At 38.3% G+C, this 21,824-nt stretch overlaps 1 protein-coding gene across 1 annotated transcript; it reads left to right on the top strand.

The window, feature by feature from the left end:
• Window positions 1-824: 824 nt before the first annotated feature.
• Window positions 825-19,919, top strand: atf6b (activating transcription factor 6 beta). Its single transcript, XM_037693444.1, has 17 exons — window positions 825-1,114; window positions 4,972-5,051; window positions 8,101-8,182; window positions 8,744-8,803; window positions 8,897-8,976; window positions 10,446-10,653; window positions 11,266-11,430; window positions 11,519-11,691; window positions 12,018-12,197; window positions 12,688-12,770; window positions 15,753-15,968; window positions 17,704-17,811; window positions 18,589-18,688; window positions 18,834-18,901; window positions 19,083-19,182; window positions 19,274-19,358; window positions 19,440-19,919. The coding sequence occupies exons 1-17, from the start codon at window positions 1,042-1,044 to the stop codon at window positions 19,733-19,735; spliced, it is 2,157 nt and encodes a 718-aa protein (XP_037549372.1). The 5' UTR covers window positions 825-1,041; the 3' UTR covers window positions 19,736-19,919.
• Window positions 19,920-21,824: the final 1,905 nt, after the last annotated feature.

A 21,824-nucleotide genomic window follows, 5' to 3' on the forward strand; every position in this document is an offset into this window, starting at 1 on the left:
TGCTTCTCTCAGTCCCAGAAACCCGTCGTAAGCTCAGAGGTGACAGGGCTTTCTCTGTTGCAGGTCCACGACTGTGGAATGAGTTGCCACTGAGTGTCCGGCAGGCTCCCGCACTCTCAGTTTTTAAGTCTCGCTTGAAGACCCACTTCTATTCGCTTGCCTTTAACACGGTGTGATTTGTTTTGGCCCGGTCTGTTCTTTACTCTGTTGGCCATTTTAGTTAGCTTCTGCTGCTATTTGTATCTGTATTTCTATTTTATGTTTTCCTGTCTGCTGTGCATGTTTGTGTTCTTTTGTACAGCACTTTGGTTGGCCTTGTTGCTGTTTTAAGTGCTATATAAATAAATTGGTATGGTATGGTATATATATATATATATATATATATATATTATATATATATTATATATATATATATATATATATATAATATTATTATTATTATTATTATTATTAGTCTGTGCAACTGGGAATACAGGTTTTCTTTCACTTGGATGCATGTTCCATCTTTATCAATCCAACGTTCGAATGCAGGTGATTTTCTCAAAAGTGTTTTTGTTCTGCTAATTAATTATTGGCTAGTCCAACTGTCAATCCAAAGAAAACACACTTGCTCATTAGTTATTTTTGCTGTCGATCAAAATACCAGCGTCTGATTGGACTAAACTTTCATTAAAGGGCTGCACTAGAAACCTGCTGTACAATTGGCTAAATAACTACCCAATCCCACAATGCTCTCATTTTATTGGTTGATTTGAATGTCAATCAGAGTTGCCCTTACATTCATTGGTTAATATTTTAAAAGTAGGCGGTTACCTTCTGGAAAATGCGTTTCCTTGTCTATCATATGCAAATCGAACGGCAAGACCGATAAGTCGACTTTTGAGCGTTTAAATATTGTTTCTTATATTTAAATTCCGCATAATTTACTCAGCAAATGGCGTCTATATATGATACGGCTGCGCTAGCTTGGTGCTAAAGTTAGAGCTTTTATCTTAGCTGTGCTAGCTTATCTGGCTGCCCAAACACGCCGCCTTTGTGACTATGGCTACGGATTTACTTTCTGATTTGGACACCCGATTCTTCGCCGATAACCTTCTGACGAGCGAAGACTGGGGTAAGTTAAAGTGTAAGTTATTTATAAGTTGAATTAAAAGGTTGATGTAGCGATACAAGCTAACCGGGTATATGTGGCTCGAGGCGATGCTAACAGGGGCGTTACAGCGACTCACGGTATTTCTATTTCTTTCTCTTTCAGCTGTCGTTTGAGACACAAAACTGTTTATTTAATGTTGGTTTTCGAGAATTGTGCTCTAAATGTCATTAGCACGCGTTCTCGGCGTTATTGCTTCCTCTAAGGAAACCCGGACATGCGTGTTTTATCACCCTGAAACGTGATTACACATTTTATATAACTACTTATAGTTCTTCCCCCTTACATACAGACATTATCCACTTTTGTTGACACGTTTCAAATCTATACTGCCTTTATTTTTTTAGATAAAATGTAAAATGTGTTCTGTTCCCTGAATGGGTTTGTTGACCCTTCTTAACATGGAGTCCCAGTATTTCATCACTCCTAAACAAAGCTAGTTTATTTGCCTAAACAGCTATAACTATGATTGTAAAACCTTTATGCCTCCCAAATCCTCAAAACCTGCTAATAATCTATTTCTATTACATTTTTAAACAGTACCAGAGTATATTAATGTAGTTATTTGGTTACAATTTAGTGAAATCTATTGTTTTTAGTACTTTGACTTTACAAAAGTATACATTAAAACAGCCTTAAAGGTCGATTTAGGTTATAAGCAGCCTATTTAATCTAAGTATTTGCCACAATCTCATTTTCTTCAAACTAACATGAGGTCAACAGAATATCGTGCAAAATTACGAAACAAGCTGAGCAATTTTTACTTTCTTTCTGCGATCAACTGCACACTTTCTTTGTGTGAAATGAAATAACTCAACCACACTTTTTGAAATTATAGAAAACGTTTTTGAAGCTCGCATTGAGGTAGTTGCTGTTTTCTGATGGGAATATTTCAGATCTTTGCAAAAACAAAACACGGCGGAAGGGTTTGTAAACGGAACAGATAGTTGAATTTTAAAGGCTCATATTATTCAACCTTTGATTATACAGGTTAGTCTCGTTGAGCCTCGAGGACTCCTTTACAAGAGAGACCTACCCTCTGTTGATGGTACAGTAGTTTTGCAATGGGAAGGAAAAGGGGAGGCAAGAGATTAATCAGCCCCCAGGAAACAGAAACAGATGGCGTTCAGCCCTCCTCCAGTTTGTGATGGAGCACAAGTGACTCCCAGGAATAAATAGTTTATTGCTTTGGACTGAACTGCAGGAGTCGGCTTTACTCAGCAGGACACGGCCACCGTGCAGACTGATTTCTGCTGTCGTTTTATTTGCAGCTTGGTTCTTTTGACAGTTTCTGAGCCTCGTGTGTAAAATCTCCAGTCGGGAAACATGTTTTGCGCAGAACAATATTACTCTGCAGCTGAACGTGCAGAACGCTCACCTGATTCGTTTCCTCTGTTGTTCCCTGTTAACACAATCTATTGTCGCTAAAGCGTTTGGGTAAATTTGACAGTCAAACTGTGAGGTTTTTACAACCAACTGGAGCTTTAGGACCAAAGTTATTGGTTACTGCCCTACTGGTTGTCTCTTGTAGTCCGTCAGTTAGGTAAAAAAAAAAATTAGACATTAACAGTGGCAGAAAACGGAAAACTTGCAAGAATTCAATAATTATTTTCATTGCTTAGTTTAAAGATTCGGTACATGCATTGTTGGAAAATAGTTAAAATACGTATTAATCAATTTAACAGACTTTGAAACGGCATCTGAAGTTATTTTTACAAGACAAAATGTTGACGTAATAAATATTTGCTGCCCAGATGTGTTCAGACGGGCCAAACAAATTTTAATCTGTAGCATTTATAAAGGTGATAGGATGCAAACAGCAACCATCTGCTTCTATGAAACACCTGGCTGCTTCTGCAGGATGTAGACTCCATAAAAAAGCTCTGATGTGACTTTTTTTTTTTTATTTGTTGGTTTTGTGCACCCTGGACTTTGAAGTCCAGGGTGCACGAGAATCTGCAAGGTATGATGGGAAACATAAGCACTCAACGGATTTTGTAGTTTTCCTGTAAATGATACAAATATTCACTTGACCTATGAACAGAACCAGTTCTTTAGTGAATGTGAACCCAGCTGGTAAATTCAGTTTTCATGTCAGGTATGAGGACTGATATCTTTATTAGTGGTAAAATAAATAACCATGTAGCAGTATTTATAGCAGTCATCAAGAAGTGTAAATGAATGCAAAATAAGATGGGGAAATTATAAATACAAGTATAAGATAGTATAAACAATCACGGTAATATAATTTGTAAGAAAATTGTGTTTGTGGAAAAAAATCTTATTGCAGTGACATGAGAGCGCAGAATGAAGTAAAGCATTTGAAGTCTCGCGGACCAGTCAGGAGATAACGTGGCTCTGTATCCCTGTTCACACAAAAACACTATAAACAGTCTTTTTGTTTTGTCATTGATAAATGACACCAAAATCAACCTAAAATGTTGTAGCAGCGATGCTAAAAACCCGTGTGTGGTGCTTTTATGCAAATATACAAAAACAGGAAACAAGGCGTGGGGCTTGCTCCTAAAGATTACTGACTGGGAAAAAAAAAACCTGACACCACCACCACAACAAAAAAAAGGATGTTCTCATGTTGTAGGTCAGATTAGAAGTTCGGGCTTTGGCATTATTGTTTTAAAATGGTTGTGTTTTGGCCGTCTACATGAAAACACTATAGCTGCATGTTAAGGTTCTTTTCACTGGAAACCATTTTCAAAATACGGTTTAGTGTCTCCTACAGAAAAAAATATGTTGCAAAGCTGAAACAATAATAATAATAAAAAGTTTGTTCTTTTAAAAACATTGTCATGTGGACGGCTTCTATGTTTTTCATCCATTGTAAATGCAAAACGATACAAACTACTAAAATAGTGACAAATGCAAAATACGTACAAGCGTTTCTTTTTACTGTTACATAGTTCCGAGTGAATCATCAAACATTTCATAGTTGTAGTATTAGCTATCTTACACGTGGCTGAGACATCACAGCAGTCACTATTCAGAAATAAGATGTTCATTAGCTGAGCATGTTGTCAATAGTGTTTTCAAGTCAACAAGTCTTGACCATGTTTTTTCTTATCAATATCTCATTGGGACTGAAGTGTTGCAGATCATTTACCACATTTCGTTTCACTGCTCTTTATGTCGAGTGGGTTAATAAATGTCAACCGGGCGCTTTTACACAAGCAGTTACAATAACGAGCTCCACATTGGCTTAAACTTTAGCAGAACGGACATCGCTGACAGCAGCTGTTTTTCCAGCAGATCCTGACTGTTGGTACTTAAAAAAAATTGGTTTCAAAAGTATTACCATACCATACCATACCAATTTATTTATATAGCACTTAAAACAGCAACAAGGCCAACCAAAGTGCTATTAAAGCTGCAGGACACAGAGGAAGTCTTCAAAATGCTGCTGGTCCTTAGTTTAACATTTTACATCAACATGTCATCATCATAATAGTAAAACCAAAGCATGTTCCCCTCCTCGTGCAGAGAACACTTTGTGCAGGAGTTGTATTGATTTCTAAATTTTACAGCTGCATAATTTAGGTATTAAAGCAGGAATCCCAAATAAAGATTAGTTGTTCTTCCTTTTGTGTTTCACATTTTGGTTAAATGTTATTGACATTTTGCTTTATTGCCTTAGAGAACAATTATATTTTCACCCCACTGAGGAGGGTTGTAACTTATACATTTTCAGAGATTTCTGATGTGCTTTTGATTCTGAACTGTTCTCAGATCAGTATTTTGCCCCTTGCCATTTGTTTATTAGTTTCACTCTTTGCATCCTGCTGATGCATGAAGTTTTGTCTCTGCAGATGCCTGTCTGTTCAAGTGTGAGAGCATGGAGGAGGGAGAGGACGGAGACTTGGGTCAGAGGCTGAACTACGAGACATCGGTATGGACACGAAGTGTTTCTGCTCACAGTACAGAACATAAAGTGTAACGGGCTGTTAAAAACTGATACTGTTAAAAACTGATACTTTAACACAGTCTGCAGGAACTCACTAATGCTCACACTTACCAGTAGATACAGTGTTTTTAATTGGAGAGATTATAAGCACGGCAAATTCAGTTAAACTCTATTAAAGTTAGATAAATTGTTCATTTTGGTATGGATGATGGATTGAGGCTCATGTTGTCGTTGCGCTGAGCAATTTTTTGAAAAATCTTTACATGGGACATGTTGTAACAAACGAACAACAAAACACTTCCATTTTTCAATAAACCAATAAACAAAGCAACCTGTGAAGCTTAACTATCCCTCATCTGAGCTCTCTAACAAATGTGAGAACAAGTTTAATCAAAACAGACTTTTTGGAGCATTTTATTTTACATTTTGTGCCTGTCACGATAACAAATTTTGCTTGGCGATTAATTGTCTCAGAAATTATTGCGATAAACGATAATATTGTTAGAAATTTGACAATAATTAGTAATTGTCAAATTTAAGAAGAAATGTTGGTTAATTTTTGCGTGTAGTACCTTTTTGTGACCATTTTTGACTGTTTGAAACGAAGGATGGATAGTGAGGGAGCGAGAAGCGTGTCTAAGAAAAATGGGAGGGAGGCCCCTTGACGTGACGTGGGCCGTCTCTCATTCCTGTTTTTCGGTTTTCAAAACAGCGGACGCTCCGTGTGGTTTGAGCGCTTTAGCATAGCATTTTTCACACAAAGCTTTTAATAAAAAAAATTAAAAAAATCAGTAAACAAGTTCTCAGCTTCTTTTTGCAGAGAAAACAACTTTTTAGACAAAGGCACGGGTTTCAACCATGAATTTTGGAGCTTCGACAAAACAAACACAGGGACCAGCAGTGCCCAGAAGAAACATCGTCTCACAAAACTTCTCAAACTGATTTTTATGATGGCGATGTTTCCCGTGTGGAACTTACTCGAGGCTTTTTATCATCTTATTTCTGACTTTCTGTCATTTGACACTTTCAGTCCTCACTATAAATTTGTTAACTTTTAGCACCACCTCAGGAAAAACAGCTGGTTTGTTGGTAAAACATTTACATAGCCGTTCTTGTTTGGTTTTTGGGAGACGCAGTGCAGCGTGAGCTTTAAATGTTGAGTCAAATTAAGAAGAAATGAGAAGAAGCAACCATCTTTAAAAAAAAATAATAATAAATGCAGCAAATTAGATAGTTTAAGTGGAAGTAAGTAACTCTGCACAAATCTTTGGGAAAGTGCCACAATGCGAATTTATGCAATTTTAGCTTTTTCACCGTAGCTTCACTGGTGTGATTTTATTCCTCAAGTGTCAGCAATATTTCTTAACTTTGCATTACTTTTACAAAGTTATTTGTTTTGAGATGGCACTTGTTGATTTAGTTTACTGTTTAGAAGAGGCTCTGCACATACATGTTGCTTCACACTCAAACTGAATCTAAATACAGCTGGCTGTCGGAGAAGACAGAGATGCCGAGTCATGTTTTTGGTGTTGGATCAATCTGTTGCATCACTCCTTGGTTGGAGTTGCAGGGTTAACAGGATGGACTTGTTGACTGACCTGCAGGAAATGAACGGGTTCAAGTAACTGACGGGACAAACAGAACATTTGTTGTCACTTAAAAACAGTTTGGTGCTCATGTTTGTTTAACTAACCCTGTTTTCATTTGATTGTTTGAGCAGGATAAGCAACTTTAAGTACAGTTAATGCCTAAAGCCACATCATAATCATGATGTAAATAAATCTTCAGATACTTGTTTATCTTACTTAAATGAGATTTGTATCAAATGGTGTGTGTGGTGTTCCTCGCAGCTTAAACTCTGCTTCACTTGTGCAGATTTTAATTTCAATTTAAGAGTTTAGGTTTTTTAATGCAAATTAATCTCAACACATAAACACATTTTCTCCTATAAATTGTTTGCGGTTGTGATTGTATTTGATATTAAATGGGAATTTATTTCCCCCATGTACAATATTTTTGTGGCTCGTTGAAAGCAGTGATCTGAGTAATTTAAGACTTGTTTTACTTTAAGTTCTTTTATTAAATACTATATGTTACAGCTCACGCTTCTTATCTCAGCTTTGTTGCCTTGTCAGTATTAAGCCAGTGCTCGTTTTTTTCACATAAGGTCACTTTTTTTGTTTGTTGCCTTCTGCTATAAAGTGACTCTGGTAAAAATGTTCCTACACAGCACATTCACTTGTTTTCTGTGCATGTTGTCCCTACACCTCTCTTTCTGCCCATAATATTAAAGGAAAGATGAAGACTATTAGATTTTCTGAAGTTGGGAAGTGATCTGCTTTGGTGGCATTTTGTGCTTTGGACTTTTGGTAGAACACAAACACTAAGCTAATTATCCATCCATCCATTATCTTTACCCGCTTCTTCCTTTTTGGGTCGAGGGGGTCACTGGTGCCCCGTAACCAGCAGTCACTGTGCGAGAGGCGGGGGACGCCCTGGACAAGTCTCCGTTTCATCACAGGGACACAGCGAGACAAACAACCATTCAGTCTCTCACTCACACCTAGGAACAATTTGGAGTCACCAATCAGCCTAACATGCATGTTTTTGGTCTGTGGGAGGAAACCGGAGTACCCGGAGAAAACCCACGCATGCACGGAGAGAACATGCAAACGCCACCCAGAAAGGCCCCTGGCTGGGATTTGAACCGGCGACCTGCTTGCAGAGAGGCAACAACTCTACCAACTGCGCCACCTAAGCTAATTGTAAAACTTTATTTTATTTTGGTGTAAAAGATTTAGTATTATTTTAAATGTTAAACTCGTCCTCGGGCTTGTTCGTATTTGTTGGCAGCTGCATGATTTTAGTTTTTCAAAAATCTTTATGCTCACATAAAAGATGAGGACGATATAAGCTGACTGTGTGTCGGCTGGTTGAGCTTAGCAGGCGTTTACTCACCGCCCCCCCATCCCCCCCACACATTAGTTATACACTTGTTTGTTTTTTCTCTTGATCTCTTCTCTTTCTCTTGCAGTTCGACAATGAGCTCGTTCTCACCCTTGATCCTGACAACCGCACGTCGCCATGGCAACACCTCGACAACAACATTCTAACAGGTACAGAGCATCTGGCCGAACGTGGCTCTCAGCTCGGGGTCAAGACTTTTTGGTTTCACGCTTCATTTGTCTCTGAAACCCGAGACGCCTCTTCTTCCAGCGGCGGGTCGAGCCCCTGGAAACCTTCAACCATTTTTTTTTAGTGTTTTTGTAAAGTTATTAAAGAATAGTTGCCTTAATTTCCACATAAAAAGTATTATTGTAGCACATTCTGGATGTGTTTTTGTCTCCGTTAAGTTTCTTGTATAGATCGAAATGCGTAGAAATGTTCAGTGTTTTCTCTTCTCAACACTTTGGACCACCGTATTTATGTTGATATTTTTTAACATTCTTCTAAACATTTAAAGATTTTGTTTTGTTACTTTACTAATCATATTCTGGGGTTTAGTCTTTCACTCTTGCTCAAGCAGTGTTTAATTTATGTTTGTTGGGTGTTTTTAATTTAAATCAAATGTAATGTTTGAGTTCTTTAAAATGTAGTCATCAGTTGTATTAAAAACATTATTCAGATTGCCTGTTTGACGTCTTAACATCAGTCTCCATCTTTGTTTTACGTTTCAGGAAACACTTCAGTGATAAAACATGAAATGACAATAACAGAACCTTTACCTGTGGAAATGTGTAAGTTGAGTTATTTAAATCAGGTTTGTTTCACTTTTTTTTTTTTAAGTTCAACCAGTTTTTTAATACATTCTTGGTTTTGTTTGTGTTCAGTGTTCCAGATAAAATCAGAGCCTCCGTCTCCTGCATCCTCGCTGGAGTCCGACTCTTCAGTGTCTTCACCCGACCCACAGGTCTGTTAACATTAGGGACTCTCTTGTAAGCAGTTCACCACGCATAAATGAACATTCCTTATTTTGTGGGGTTTATTATAACAAAACAATTTTATTTCTTAACTTTGGTGCTTTTTATTTAACAGCAAAGAAAACTAGAGATATTGCATTTCCTGCAAAAATGAAGTGTGAATGCCTATTGCTGAAGAACTTGCTGAAAAACAGCTGAAATGAGCCAAAAACTTGCTGAAATAAAGCTAAAATGGAAGAATAAGCCGAACTTAGCAGAAGAAAGAATGCATATTTGCTGAATTAGGTTTAAATAGGAAAAAATGAGCACAAAATTTAGGAAATTATTTAAATTAGCTAAAAATGTTGACATTAGCAAAAATTAGCTGAAAAGTTAGAAAGAATCTTAAACTACTAGAAAGCAGCACAACAAAATATGGAATTAGCTGAAAAAGCTACATTTATTATAAAAACAGCTAAATAGTAGCTGAAAGAGAAAAAGCTGAAACTAGCAGAAATAAGCTGAAAGGAGCATATCAAGCTGGAATTAGCAAAATAAGTTAATTATACTGAAAATTAGCCAAAAATGCAAAAAACTTGGCTTAAACGGTAGAACAAGCCTAAATTAGCAGAAGGAAGTGGAGAGAGCATAATTTTGCCCAGTTAGGCTGAAAGAAGCAGAAATGAGCACCAAAAAGTGGAAATTATCTGAAAAAAGCTGAACTTAAAAAAAAAACCTGCTGAAAGTACCGGTAGCTAAAAAGGCTGAAAGAAGCTGATATAACCAGAAGGAAGTAGAGTACATGTGTGTTGAATTACTGAAAAAAGTAAAAATGGGCGCAAAAAATGTGGAATTGACTTAAAAAGCTAAAATTAGCATTAAAAACATCTAAATAATAGCTAAAATAGCAGAAAAAGCTGAAATTAGTAGACGTACGCTGAAAAGAGCTTAACAAGCTGAAATTAACAGAGAAGTTAGAAGAAGCACAAAATTGTTGTAATTAGCAGAAAGAATCTGAAAGGATCACAAAACAGCTGAAGTTAGCTGAAAGCAGCTGAAAAAGTTTACATTTGCACAAGAAAGCTGAACCAAAACAAAACGTGAAAGGAGCAGTAAAAGGTTGTAAACGGATCTAAAGATTTGAAGGATGTAAAATGAGCTCGGTTGATTTTCTACGAGAACAAAAAAATGTCAGAAAAGGCTAAATGTTTCAAAAAGCTAAAGTTGCACCAATACCAAAAGTCAAAGCACCCTTTTCCTGAACGAGCTGAACGTTTTGAATATGATTTGTTGAAGTAGCACAAAAACCGTGGAATGAGAAAGATGCTGAAATGCGTACAGAAGAAAAATGGATCCCAACAGTGTGAATGCTTCATAACACAAACGTCTTCAGACTGGGGGACAGTCTGTCGGACAACGTGAAGCAGAAAAACACCCAAAAGTCCAACACGTCATTGTTTCATTGTCCTCTTCTCCTCAGATTACAGTTAAAAGTGAAAACCCTCCAACTCCTCCGTACATGTATGGGGATGTGCTGTCTCCGCCATTGGGGACGATGGAGGTAACCATGGCAACGCCATCAGTACCCCCGCTTCTGACCCACATACCTACAGTGACTCAGACACAGCTGCAGACACCGTTGACATCTGTCCCAGCCGTCATCAGTGGAATACAGACACAAGCTGCAGGTACCACTTGTCAAGTGTTGGATCAACAAGAGCCTGCCCTTCTCCTCAGAGTATGAAACAAAGATCAGGTTGCGCTCTTTTTTTACTCGTGTAACGTTTGTTGTTGTTCAGCGCTCATCGCCGCGCCACTTTTGCAGACGTAGATCTAAAAACGGGATTTTTCCTCTCACGTTCATGTTTTAGCACTTAGCTGTCAGCGTCTAGCCTGAAAGGAGAGCTCTCAGTTTACCCCCTCCTCCTCTGCACAGAGACCCCGGGGCAGCCCTGACACAATGGAGGGTGTACAGTACGAGTGTGGGAACTCCTCTGCAGATGAAGGGTGTCTGATGGGATGTAACCCAAAACGGGGAGGACTGTTGCACACTTTTTGTCTTGTGAAGTTCTATACTGCGTTCATTCATACATTCACAGAACTTCTTTTACTGTACAGCTGTGTAGGCTACACATGTTGTATTTTATACTCGCATGTAAACAAATGCATCACAGGTACAGTGAGATAATGGCTCCCATCTTTTTATTAAAAGGTCTGATTTAGTCTTATTTTAAGGTGCAGTTGTTGTTTTTTTGTTTACTGTTTGGAAAATAACCTCAAACTTGTTTATTTGTTTCCAGTCCTCCCGAGTTCAACAACATTAAAAGCTAGCACCATCCTCAGCACCAAACCTCCCATTCAGCCCCGACCGGTGTGTGTCACCACCCTCCCCGTCCCCCAGAGCCCCACACCAGCAAAGACCCTCATATTGCAGAGCCTCCCCTCCATGGACCAGACCAGACCAGGTAGGGAGTTTCTTTTTTATTTTTTTTTATACATTAAACTTCTCTAATGAAGCATTTGGTCACACATTTGTCATCTTTCCTCCTCCAGTCGTCCTCTCTCCGTCCGTCTGCCTCAGTTCAGCTCCTGCTATCGTCAAAGTGGAGCCCGTCTCTCCCAGCATCCCCCAGCACTGTTCTAGCCCAGCTGCCGCCTCCTCCACCAGTAAACCCATCGTCCCGGCGACCACACAGTTACCGAGCAACAACTCCAACGATATTGATGTAAGCAGGCTGGATGTGACTCCCACAGCTTCCTGAAACACGATCACTCGAGTGTTCCCATTTTCTGACCGTCGCATTAATGGGCTTTAAAAACAACTCCCGTTTATTTTATTGAATAAAATCTGACGGTTTTATATTTGAATCTTTTATGAAACTTGTTTGAACTAATTTCAGTGATAAATAAACACTGTCATACGCCTGTTTTCCTGTCCTCACCTGACTCCCCCCTCTTTAACAACTGTCCTTTTTTGACATTTCTAATCTCTTTATTAATAACTTATCAAAACCTCGCGGTGTTTGTTTCTCTCGACGCCCTCCTCGCGCAGATGAAGGTGCTGAAGCGGCAGCAGAGAATGATAAAGAACAGAGAGTCCGCCTGCCAGTCGAGAAAGAAAAAGAAGGAGTATCTGCAGAACCTGGAGGCTCAGCTGAGGGAGGCCCAGCAGGAGAACGAACAGCTCCGGAGGGAGAACCAGGCGCTGAGGGAGAGACTGGCTGGCAAAGAGGTACCGAGATAATAACAACTTTACGTCGATAAACATCTTACAGCAACTCACGGCCATAAAGGAATATGAAGAGGTTTGACTGGTTTTGTCAAACATGGTGCTGGAAAGGAACCGGATTCCAGGTTAAAGTTAGATTTTAGTGGGATTAAAGAAAAGAGTGCATCTCATCACCTTCTCATTTTTGACAATATGTAAAGAGCTGTGATTGGGGGAAAGTTTCTGCAGTGACTGTTGAGCACAACTCTGGAATAACGAGAGTGGAGAAACGAGATCTGAAAACTGTTCAGCACGAAACAAAAGACACAAAGACAAATCTGTTGAACTCGTCCAACCTGTTCCTAAACTCCCAGAATGTAGCAGTGGTTCACCAGGTGTCACCAAATCAACAGCAACGTGCACGTCTGTTTACAAAGTGACAGGAAGTTTTGCTCGTGTCAAAAAATGCAACACGTGACGTTTCTAAATTCCAGTTTTCTTGTTTTTGTTTCAGAGTGGCGACTCTGCCAGTAACAAGAGGGCCGTGTGTGTCATGGCCGTCCTGCTCTTCATGACCTTTAGCTTTGGACCTGTCAGGTATCTGCCGTCCGCTCCCTTTCAGACAAAATCCTTCTTTAAATCCAGTTTTGTTCAGATTTTTTTTAATAGTGTGAACGTTTGTGAAACGATCACACTATTGTGATCCATTTTTTTCTTCCATACATTTTTCGGCATGATTCTCGTGCCGTTTTCAAGTTATTGCAACAAATCATGAATCAAAACGTTCAGCTCTTTCAGAACAATCCTGCTATGGTTTTTGGTTTCGGTGCAACTTTTAGCTTTTAGAAATATTTAGCCTTTTCTGCCACTTTTTATTTTTCTCATAGAAAATGAGCTCATTTTACATCCTTCACGTCTTTAGATGTGTTTACAACCTTTTACTGCTCCTTTCACGTTTTGTTCTGGTTCAGCTTCTTTTTGCTTCCTTGTGCAAATTTAAACTATTTTTCAACTACTTTCAGCTGTTTTGTTGCTAATTTCATTATTTTATTTTATTTTTTTCAGATAATTTTTATGCCCATTTCTTTTTCTTTCAGCCTAATTGCGCACACGTGTTTTTCTGATTTCTTCTAATTCAAGCTTGTTCTACCTTTTTAGCATTTTTAGCTAATTTCAGCTGTTTTTAGATTAATTCAAAAATTTCTGGATAATTTTTGCTACTTTCAGCCTAATTAATTTCTTTCTGCTAATTTCAGCTTGTTATGCTCCTTTCAGCTTATTTCTGCTAGCTTCAATTTTTTCTTATATTTCAGCTACTATTTAGCTGTTTTAATGCTACATTAAGCTTTATCAGCTAATTTCACATTCTTAGAGCTCTTTTCAGCTCCTTCTGCTTCCTTTTAGTAGTTTAAAGTTTCTTTTTGCCTTTTCAGCTAATTTCAGCTGTAGTGGACTAGGCCCATGTCAAAAACTAAGTCTAAGGTCAAAACTCTTGACCTTTAGAACCTTGTGGGACAGGAACTGTCATTTCATTCATTTGAACTCAGAAATACAGGTGCACCCATCCTGAGACTTTCTTTCTTGAAGATTCAAGTGAAAAGAACACTCTCTTTTATTATCATTACTATTTTTCAAATGTTGATAATCAAAGTGTCTTAGTTCAAACCATTTTAGGTGTTGCAGTGAACTAATCAATTTTATTAACTGAGTAATGATTTTTATTCTCATGTCAAAGCTGTTACAGAATAATTATGCATTTTCTGATTTCTGCTTTTGAATGAGCAAGTGTAAGTTGGTCCAAGGTTGGAATAAAACGCAAAACAAGTTGTTATGTTAAAACTGTCATGTTTTTAAAATCCTCTCAGACGTAAATAGAGAAGTTTTGGCACCTGTTGCTGAAACAGCGCCAAAACAAAACTCTCTCTGTCTGTGAGAACATTTCTGATCTGTTTCATAACAATTCTCGCTGTCTCTAACCTCTTACGTCACAAAACACACCCCGTCTGGTCGTTTCTGACCAATGAACAAATCCCAAAAGTGAACCGGGAAACAGCTCTTTAAAATGTCAGTACTTCCTGGTCTACTCGGTCTTGGTTCTGTTGAAGTTCTGATGGAGTGCTGTTGGAGTTCTGCTGGATACACAGTCCAACCAGTTCTGTGAGAGACGGGATGATCCTGACAACAGAGCTCTTCCGAGTTCCATGGGATTATAACATTTTCCACTGAGGTGAATATGTGTCGAACAGAGCCTCGCCATTACTTCGGACGAGTAACAGCATCCTACTGAGACGCTGAAAGGGTGCGTTAAACGGAATCTCACCTGAGACATCTCCAGGTAAAGGAGCCGATTTCATCACCTAAGTGTACTGTAAGGAAAAGCTGAAGAAAGCCGGAGAGTGTCGATTCTGGTGAACACATTTCACCCCTCACACACCATCTTACTCCCTCTAAACTTCTTTCCATCTTTAAACTTTTCTATCAAGTAGAAATTCTTCCAGATATTTTAGAAATGTCTGTGTAAAATGCTCACCCACATTCATGTGGGTAAAAGATCATAATTGTACAGTTTTCATAACATCGCTGTGGTGAAGCAACGGAAAAATCATGGCCGTATGATTTTTCCTGATTGATTGCTTATGTTGTTATTTTCATAATTTGCCAAATTAATGTAAATGTTTGATGTTAAATTTTGATTCTGTAAATAAATGACCGCATTCATTTTGATGGGTCAAATATAAATGACGTCTCACGTTTGCATTTCCTTAAATTCAATGCACGTTTTATTCAGTCCAGAAAAATGAGGAATCCGTGTTAATTGATGAATATATCTGAGCATCTGTTCATCTACACAGCCTTTTTTTTTTTTTTTTTTTAGCAAATTTCTCATTTTTTGTTCTCATTTCTGTTTATTTAACCCTAATTCAGCAACAATATGTTTTTTCTGCTTTCTTCTGCAAAGTGAAACAAACTGCTTGTTCGTCCATTTCAGCATTTTTTGGTTCATTTCAGCTGTTTTTCAGCAAGTTCTTCAGCAACAAGCATTCACACTGCATTTTCACAGGAAATGCATTTTCTTTAGTTCTAGTACCTTTTTTAAGATAATTGAAGTTTCTATGTTAAGTTCAAACATAGTTTTTAGTTGTTTTTTATTTTATTTTAGAAACTAATGTCAGTCTTAATTGTTTGTACGTGCATAATTTTAAAAACTTTGTTTATTTTCTGTTACTCACTTGTGTTAAAGAACTAATGAATATTAGAATTACTGGTAAGAGAGCAGTTATAATTAGTTTTATTGCTCTTAAATCGTCTGTTGCTGTGCCAGTTTAATGAAGTTGAGCTTTATTTTTTAATCTCAGATTTGTAAAGAAAGAAGAAAAAATAAATAAAACACTTAAAATCACTGAATTGGCCTCACAACTCGGTAATTTTTCATTTAGAAGTCTCTTCGGTGTTAACCAAGTATTAATTGTGCTCTCATAATAGATGTCTCAAATAAAAAAATTTATCACTGATAACATTTAACAAAATGTAGGTTTATTTCTTCTTGAGTGATTTCTTTGTTTTGTTTGGTCTCCGCAGCATCACAGACAGGAAGTTGTCGACAGATCTGCAGGAAGATGTCGTGTCGTTTTCGGGACGACGGCTGCTGGAGATCGAACAGCAGCAGGCGGCGGCGGCGGCGGCTCAGCCTCCCAGCAAAGTGGAGGACAAGACAGAGATGGAGGAGGACGGGGGAGACGAGCGATGGAGGAGAGGAGAGACCGAGAGATATGCACCAGAGTCTTTTCAGTTCCGGTGAGACACTTAACAGCCTCATATCTGTGCTCGGTTCCATTTCAGCTGGGGCAATAATGCACACCCATACCATCAGAGAGGCAGGCGTACATTGGAGGTTTTGTTTTTGAGGCAGCAGTTAAATGTGGCTGTCAACCCAAACACATTTTTAAGAAACTTTCAGAAAGCTCAAACGACAACATTGTTACTAGGACTGGGCGATATCTCGATATTTAAAAAATATCGATAATTTCACACGTGATATAAGACGGGACTATATCGATATTTCTACATCGAGTTATAATTAGACTTGAAAATCCATGTAGTTCATTTTCTCCTGTCTGTGCTAACTTCACGTGGCCCCTCCTCCCTCACTGACAAACCCAACCCCCTCGTCCGCATGCTCTCCTCCCACTTCCTGCTTCTCCATGTGGGCGGGAGTTTAGCACAACAAGTAAACATGGGACAGGATATCAAAGAGCAGCTTAGCTGCTGAGCAAAAAGAAAAACAATGGCTGTTATTTGGAGACGGTTTGGATTTAAATTCTCAGATAAGCAGCAGGAAAATGATTTCTGTAGACGATGCCGAAAAGAAGTCCCGACAAAACAGACTTCAGCTTCCCTCCCTGAGACAAACCACGGCTCAGAACTCATTTAGCCGTGCTGTGCCTTATGAGAAGAACAGTGAGAGGTGGCGCAACATTAAGAAAGCAGCTGCTTATCTCGTCAAAGACACGGTCCCAGTCTCAACTGTGGAACAAGACGGCTAAAGACCACGGGGCTAAGTTGTCGTGAAGGCGGCACAGATGAAGGGGATTATTATTTAATAGATGTAAATAGGTTATTTTTAGACATTTGTTTTGTACTGTTACAGCTGTTTGTGAATAAATGTGCCTGTGTGACAATTGGGACAAAGCTTTGACTCAGAAATATGTTTTTGTTATTACTTTACATAAAGAAAATAAATTGAGGTATATATCGCCATTCATCTGAAAATATCGTGATATTAATTTTGGTCCGTATCGCCCAGCCCTAATTGTTACTAAACTTGCTTTTCAGTGTTCTTTCTCAAATGTTTTACTTCATCCCTCAAATGACGTGTTTATACTTATATTAATCACTTTTATGTTTCCTTGCAGTTCGTTATTTTCTGGGATGCTAATATGCAAATATTGAAAAATAATTATGTAACGTAACTGGTTTTTCAGCACATCCTTCATTACACATGGAACAACAGGTTCCTCTGCAGGTGATTCACTGGCTGCAGTGAAACTCTTAACTGAAGGATTTTCATCCCTAACTTCTAATCCAACATTAAAAACAACCCCAATCCTGAAAAGCTTGGCAGGTTAAATGTAGACTAAAGCGAATGCAAAGATTTACAAATCTTATAAACGTTTATTATATTCACAGTGGAACATAATAAACATATCAACTTTTTAAGCTAAGAAATTGTACAATTAAAAAAAAGTTTTTAATTTTATTTAATGGTAGTACACTTACTTTTACATTTAGTTTTTTTTGTTTCTGCACCATCGTTTTGTGATGTGTTACTGCCATAAACTAAAATTTACATCATTAATTTTCCTTAACATGGATAAAATGCAGTTTAAACATTTGATATGTTTACTGTATTTAATTTTAAGTAATTTTGTGATCAACATCTCAGAAGCTTTGGAGTTGGGGTTGCATGTTTCCATATGGAGGATTGCTCAGTACCTCACCATCTTCATGCATTTAATGTATCTGTGTGCAGAAACCTGAGTGGCATGTTTAGTGACATGAAGGACTTGGCCCTGCAGGAAATCGACCGTTACTTCACCTCCTCGGGCTGCCGACAGTTCAACCGCTCCGAGTCCCTCAGGTCAGTCTGACGCCGTTAAAAACCTTTATCGCACATTTGTGCATTTGATGCCCCCGCTTTTTTTTGCAGCTTACATTCAAATACATTAGGTGAACAGATCCACAACTTCCTGCTACTCTTTCAATGCTCCTTTTTTTTTTTTTTTTCATTCTCCATCTTGTTGAAGCTCCAAAATTCACGGTTGAAACTTGTGTCTTCGTCTAAAAAGTTGTTTTTCTCTGCAAAAAGAGGCTGAGAACTTGTTTACTGATTTTTAAAAAATTTTTTATTAAAAGCTTTGTGTGAAAAATGCTATGCTAAAAAGCTCAAACCACACAGAGCGCCCGCCGTTTTGAGAACCAAAGCGAGACAGCCCATGTCACGTCAAGGGGCCTCCCTCCCATTTTCTTAAAGAGACACGCTGCTCGCTCCCTCACTATCCATCCTTCATGTCAAACAGTCTTATACTGCCATCTAGTGGTTAAAAAAGATACTACACACAAATTAACCAACATTTCTTCTTAAATTTGACATTACGAATTATTGTCAAATTTCAAACAATATTATCGTTTATCGCAATAATTTCGGAGACAATTAATCGCCCAGCAAAATTAGATATCGTGACAGGCCTATGTACGCGGCACTCAAAAATCTGTCCAAATGAACTCGTTTCGCTTAATGCGCCTTATAATCCGGCAAAGTTTGATTTGATACCATTTTTTGATGCGTTCTCCGTGTTTGTGAGTCCGTCTGTGTTTATTATCAGCTGCGTAAACGGACGTGTTTTGTGTTGTTCAGGCTGGCTGATGAGCTGAGAGGTTGGGTTCATCGACATCAGATCGACAGGAAGAAGTCTGGAGGAAAACCAAAGATCGCCAAGAAGGCAAAGATCACCCAGGTGACCTTTCACGTTCATTAAGACGATCTCTTTTGTCCACACATTAAAGACAGAACTCCATGACGGTTATTATTATCAGGGGTGTTGTGCTTTTAGCTCGTCAGGTTTATACAAAGATCTTTGTTCTTATTGTCTTTTGACACAGAAAGCTCAGCTGCGGAAGACGAACTTCTCCAGATATCTGCCAATCCAGGCTCACGGCTCCATAGAAAGGTACCCACGACTCTTCACTGTTCGATGGATACATTTTTGAACAAGTTGGTTTAACTGTGTAACAAAATTTTGTTTGACCTTTTATGTTTAAATAAAACTTAACGGAGTATGTTTCTTTGAAAGGATTTTTGATGCTTTAGTTTGAGTTGGATTGTTTGTTTCCTTTCTGGTTCTTCCACAGTCAGCTGAAGGTTCTTCCTGGTCCGGAGGTCACCTACAGCGACTTCCTGGATGCAATCGATCGCAGAGAGGACACCTTCTACGTCGTGTCTTTCAGGCGGGTACGACATCACAAAGGTCGTTTACAGTTTTGGACCAGTTTTTGAAAACCAGTTATGAAGCAGGCGAACTGCCTCCTGTTTGTTTGTGTAGGACCACCTGCTACTTCCTGCCATCAGCCACAACAAAACCAGCCGACCCAAGATGTCTCTGGTGATGCCAGCCATGTCCGTTAACGGTGAGTCGAAGTATCTGAAAGGCTAAAATGATCGTTTTGGTCCATTCGCTTGCTGCTCACTCTTTTGCTCCTCTTCCTCAGAGAGTCTGTACAACTCGTCTCACGGCTACGAGATGATGATGCAGGTGGACTGCGAGGTCATGGACACCCGAATCGTCGCCATCAAGTCATCCGCCGTCCCTCCATCCCTCCGTGACCCGACCCCGCCTCCTTCCTCTTCGCAGCACGGCGCCCACCATCACCACGGCAACAACACGTCGCTCCGAGGACGCCACCAGCATCACGCGCCATCATCAGCAGCCTCGTCTTCACAGCAACCTCTACCCGCCCGCAGACGGACGCCCGAATACTTGATCAGCCAGTCAGACGGGGTCTGAAGAGGCGTTGTCATGGTAACGGTAGCAGGAAGAGAAGAGTATCGGTCTGATGGTGAGTTGGATGAAGAATCAGAGGAAGCATCTTTAAAAATGGCTCCTCTGACAATAATTTCTGCTGATTCTGACGAGGCAGAAATCCAAGAAACCCACCAGAGTCCTGACTTTTCATTCAGTCACTGCTCCTGCTGTGATTTAGTGGAAAAACTTCAGAAAACAAAGTCATAATATATACTTTTACATATATAGATATTACAAAAAAAACAATCGGGGCAACACGTTGCACTTAAAAACTGTCCTGCATTTTGTTTTTTATTTAAACGTGAATACAGCGTGGCAGACCATGAAAGTGCTGAGAGTCAAAAAGTTAAATTTCTTTCTGATGTCTTAAGTTAAAAAACAAACATCTGGTCTGGTTTTTTTTTTTTATAAAGGGGAACTCCCAATACGCCACTGATACTGTCACCATGAAGATAATGTGTGAAATATTCAGGAACGTGCAGCGGTTTCATGGTCTGGGTGAAGGTTTCTGTGGAGTTTGTATATTTGTTGTACATACTGTAAATAATCTGCAGAAACACTGAGGGAACACGTTCGTTATAATCTGGTCTTGGGATGAGCTACACAAAAAGAAGTGACTGAGATCTGGGGAACATTTGGGGAACTATTTTGAATTTAACGAAGGAGAACATTTTGCATTGCGTGTCCCAGGATACAAGTGTCTCAGTTACCAAAAGTAGCCGAAATTTAAAAACTTTGTCTGAGCCACGGGCCACTTTCAGCTGATACATTAACCGATATCTTTTCTTGGTTGCAGGTTCATAAACGAGTTTGATCTGTTTCACTTGATGTTCCGTTTGTCCACACTAAGTGATGTATTTATCAGTTGTTGTTTTTAAAGAATAAATTAGGAGAGATACAATATATTACATTTAAATGATCATCTTGGGACCAGATTTGGCCTGTGGCTCTTTTGACATGAAAATATTCATATTTTAAATTATAAAACCTTAAAACTATATATGCTATCAACAAATATTGGCACACAGACAGATCATCGATAAACTTTCTGATTGTGATGAAAAAACAAGAAGCTTAAAAACAGAAAAGCCTTCAAATGATTTTTCTTTGGTAAATGTTTTCTATTGGATACGAGCGCCGACAGCTGCTGCGCGTTAAAGGACCTTACTGGGGCTGACTTTAAAAATTATTAAAAGTTATCAAAATTCAAAAAGGATGGTTAAAAATACTCAAATCAAAAATTTTCTGCTTAAATCTTTATTTTAATTTTTATTTTTTATAGAAATGTTTTAGATTCTTTTACATAATGGGTGTAAATTTAATGATTTATATCGTTTTTTTTCCTGGACAGCAGACACTTGAGCTGAGGTTATTGAGTATTAGCTCGAGGGTTCATTTAGAAAATGTAAAATAATTAGTTTTAGGAGACGATTAATTTTTAAAAGCGTCACATGACGCGTTGACGATGTTGTTTTGACTCGATAAAATAAAATAAAATAAAATCTCAACCGAAGCAGGATCCTAACCCGTTAACATGTTTTATGACACGCCGAGCTGTTAAAGCTGATTTCTATCATTTTAAAGTTTCTCCTGCAGCACATAAAACCAGCCGAGAGCCTCGGAAAGATCCCGCGTCCACTTTTTTTTATTATTATTTATAACTGTAAATATTACTGTAGATAGTTTTTTTTTTTTTTTTTTTTGCATGTTTTCTATTTTTTCACATCAAAAAGTGAAAACGCGATGAAATGTCAAGTTGTTTCGTGTCTATATAAAGTAAAATATTTTATATTTATGTTCAGTTGGGACCAATCAGCAACTCTGTTTAAAGTGCAGCTTCTGTCCTGATAAATACAAGTTTATTCTTTATTATTGTAAATAATTTACTAAACAAAATGTAAAAAAACGAGTTTTCTCTTCTAGAAACCAGCTAAAGGAAACATTAACATTCTTTATTATAACCTCAAAAATCTGATTTGTAACATTTTTTAATCACATGTATCTTTTATCAACTTAAATACAAAACATATTTACATATTTGACTTCGTGTTAAACTCTTCTTTACCGAACA

This window comes from Nematolebias whitei, chromosome 19 (assembly GCF_014905685.2).
Source record: "Nematolebias whitei isolate Nwh7 chromosome 19, NemWhi1, whole genome shotgun sequence".
NCBI lineage: Eukaryota > Metazoa > Chordata > Actinopteri > Cyprinodontiformes > Rivulidae > Nematolebias > Nematolebias whitei.

Coding starts and splice junctions, on each gene's coding strand:
- atf6b (XM_037693444.1), top strand. CDS start 1,042: ATGGCTACGGATTTACTTTCTGATTTGGACACCCGATTCTTCGCCGAT. Junction 8,977..10,445: donor TGTCTTCACCCGACCCACAG/GTCTGTTAACAT, acceptor TCTTCTCCTCAG/ATTACAGTTAAAAGTGAAAA. Junction 18,689..18,833: donor AGAAGGCAAAGATCACCCAG/GTGACCTTTCAC, acceptor CTTTTGACACAG/AAAGCTCAGCTGCGGAAGAC.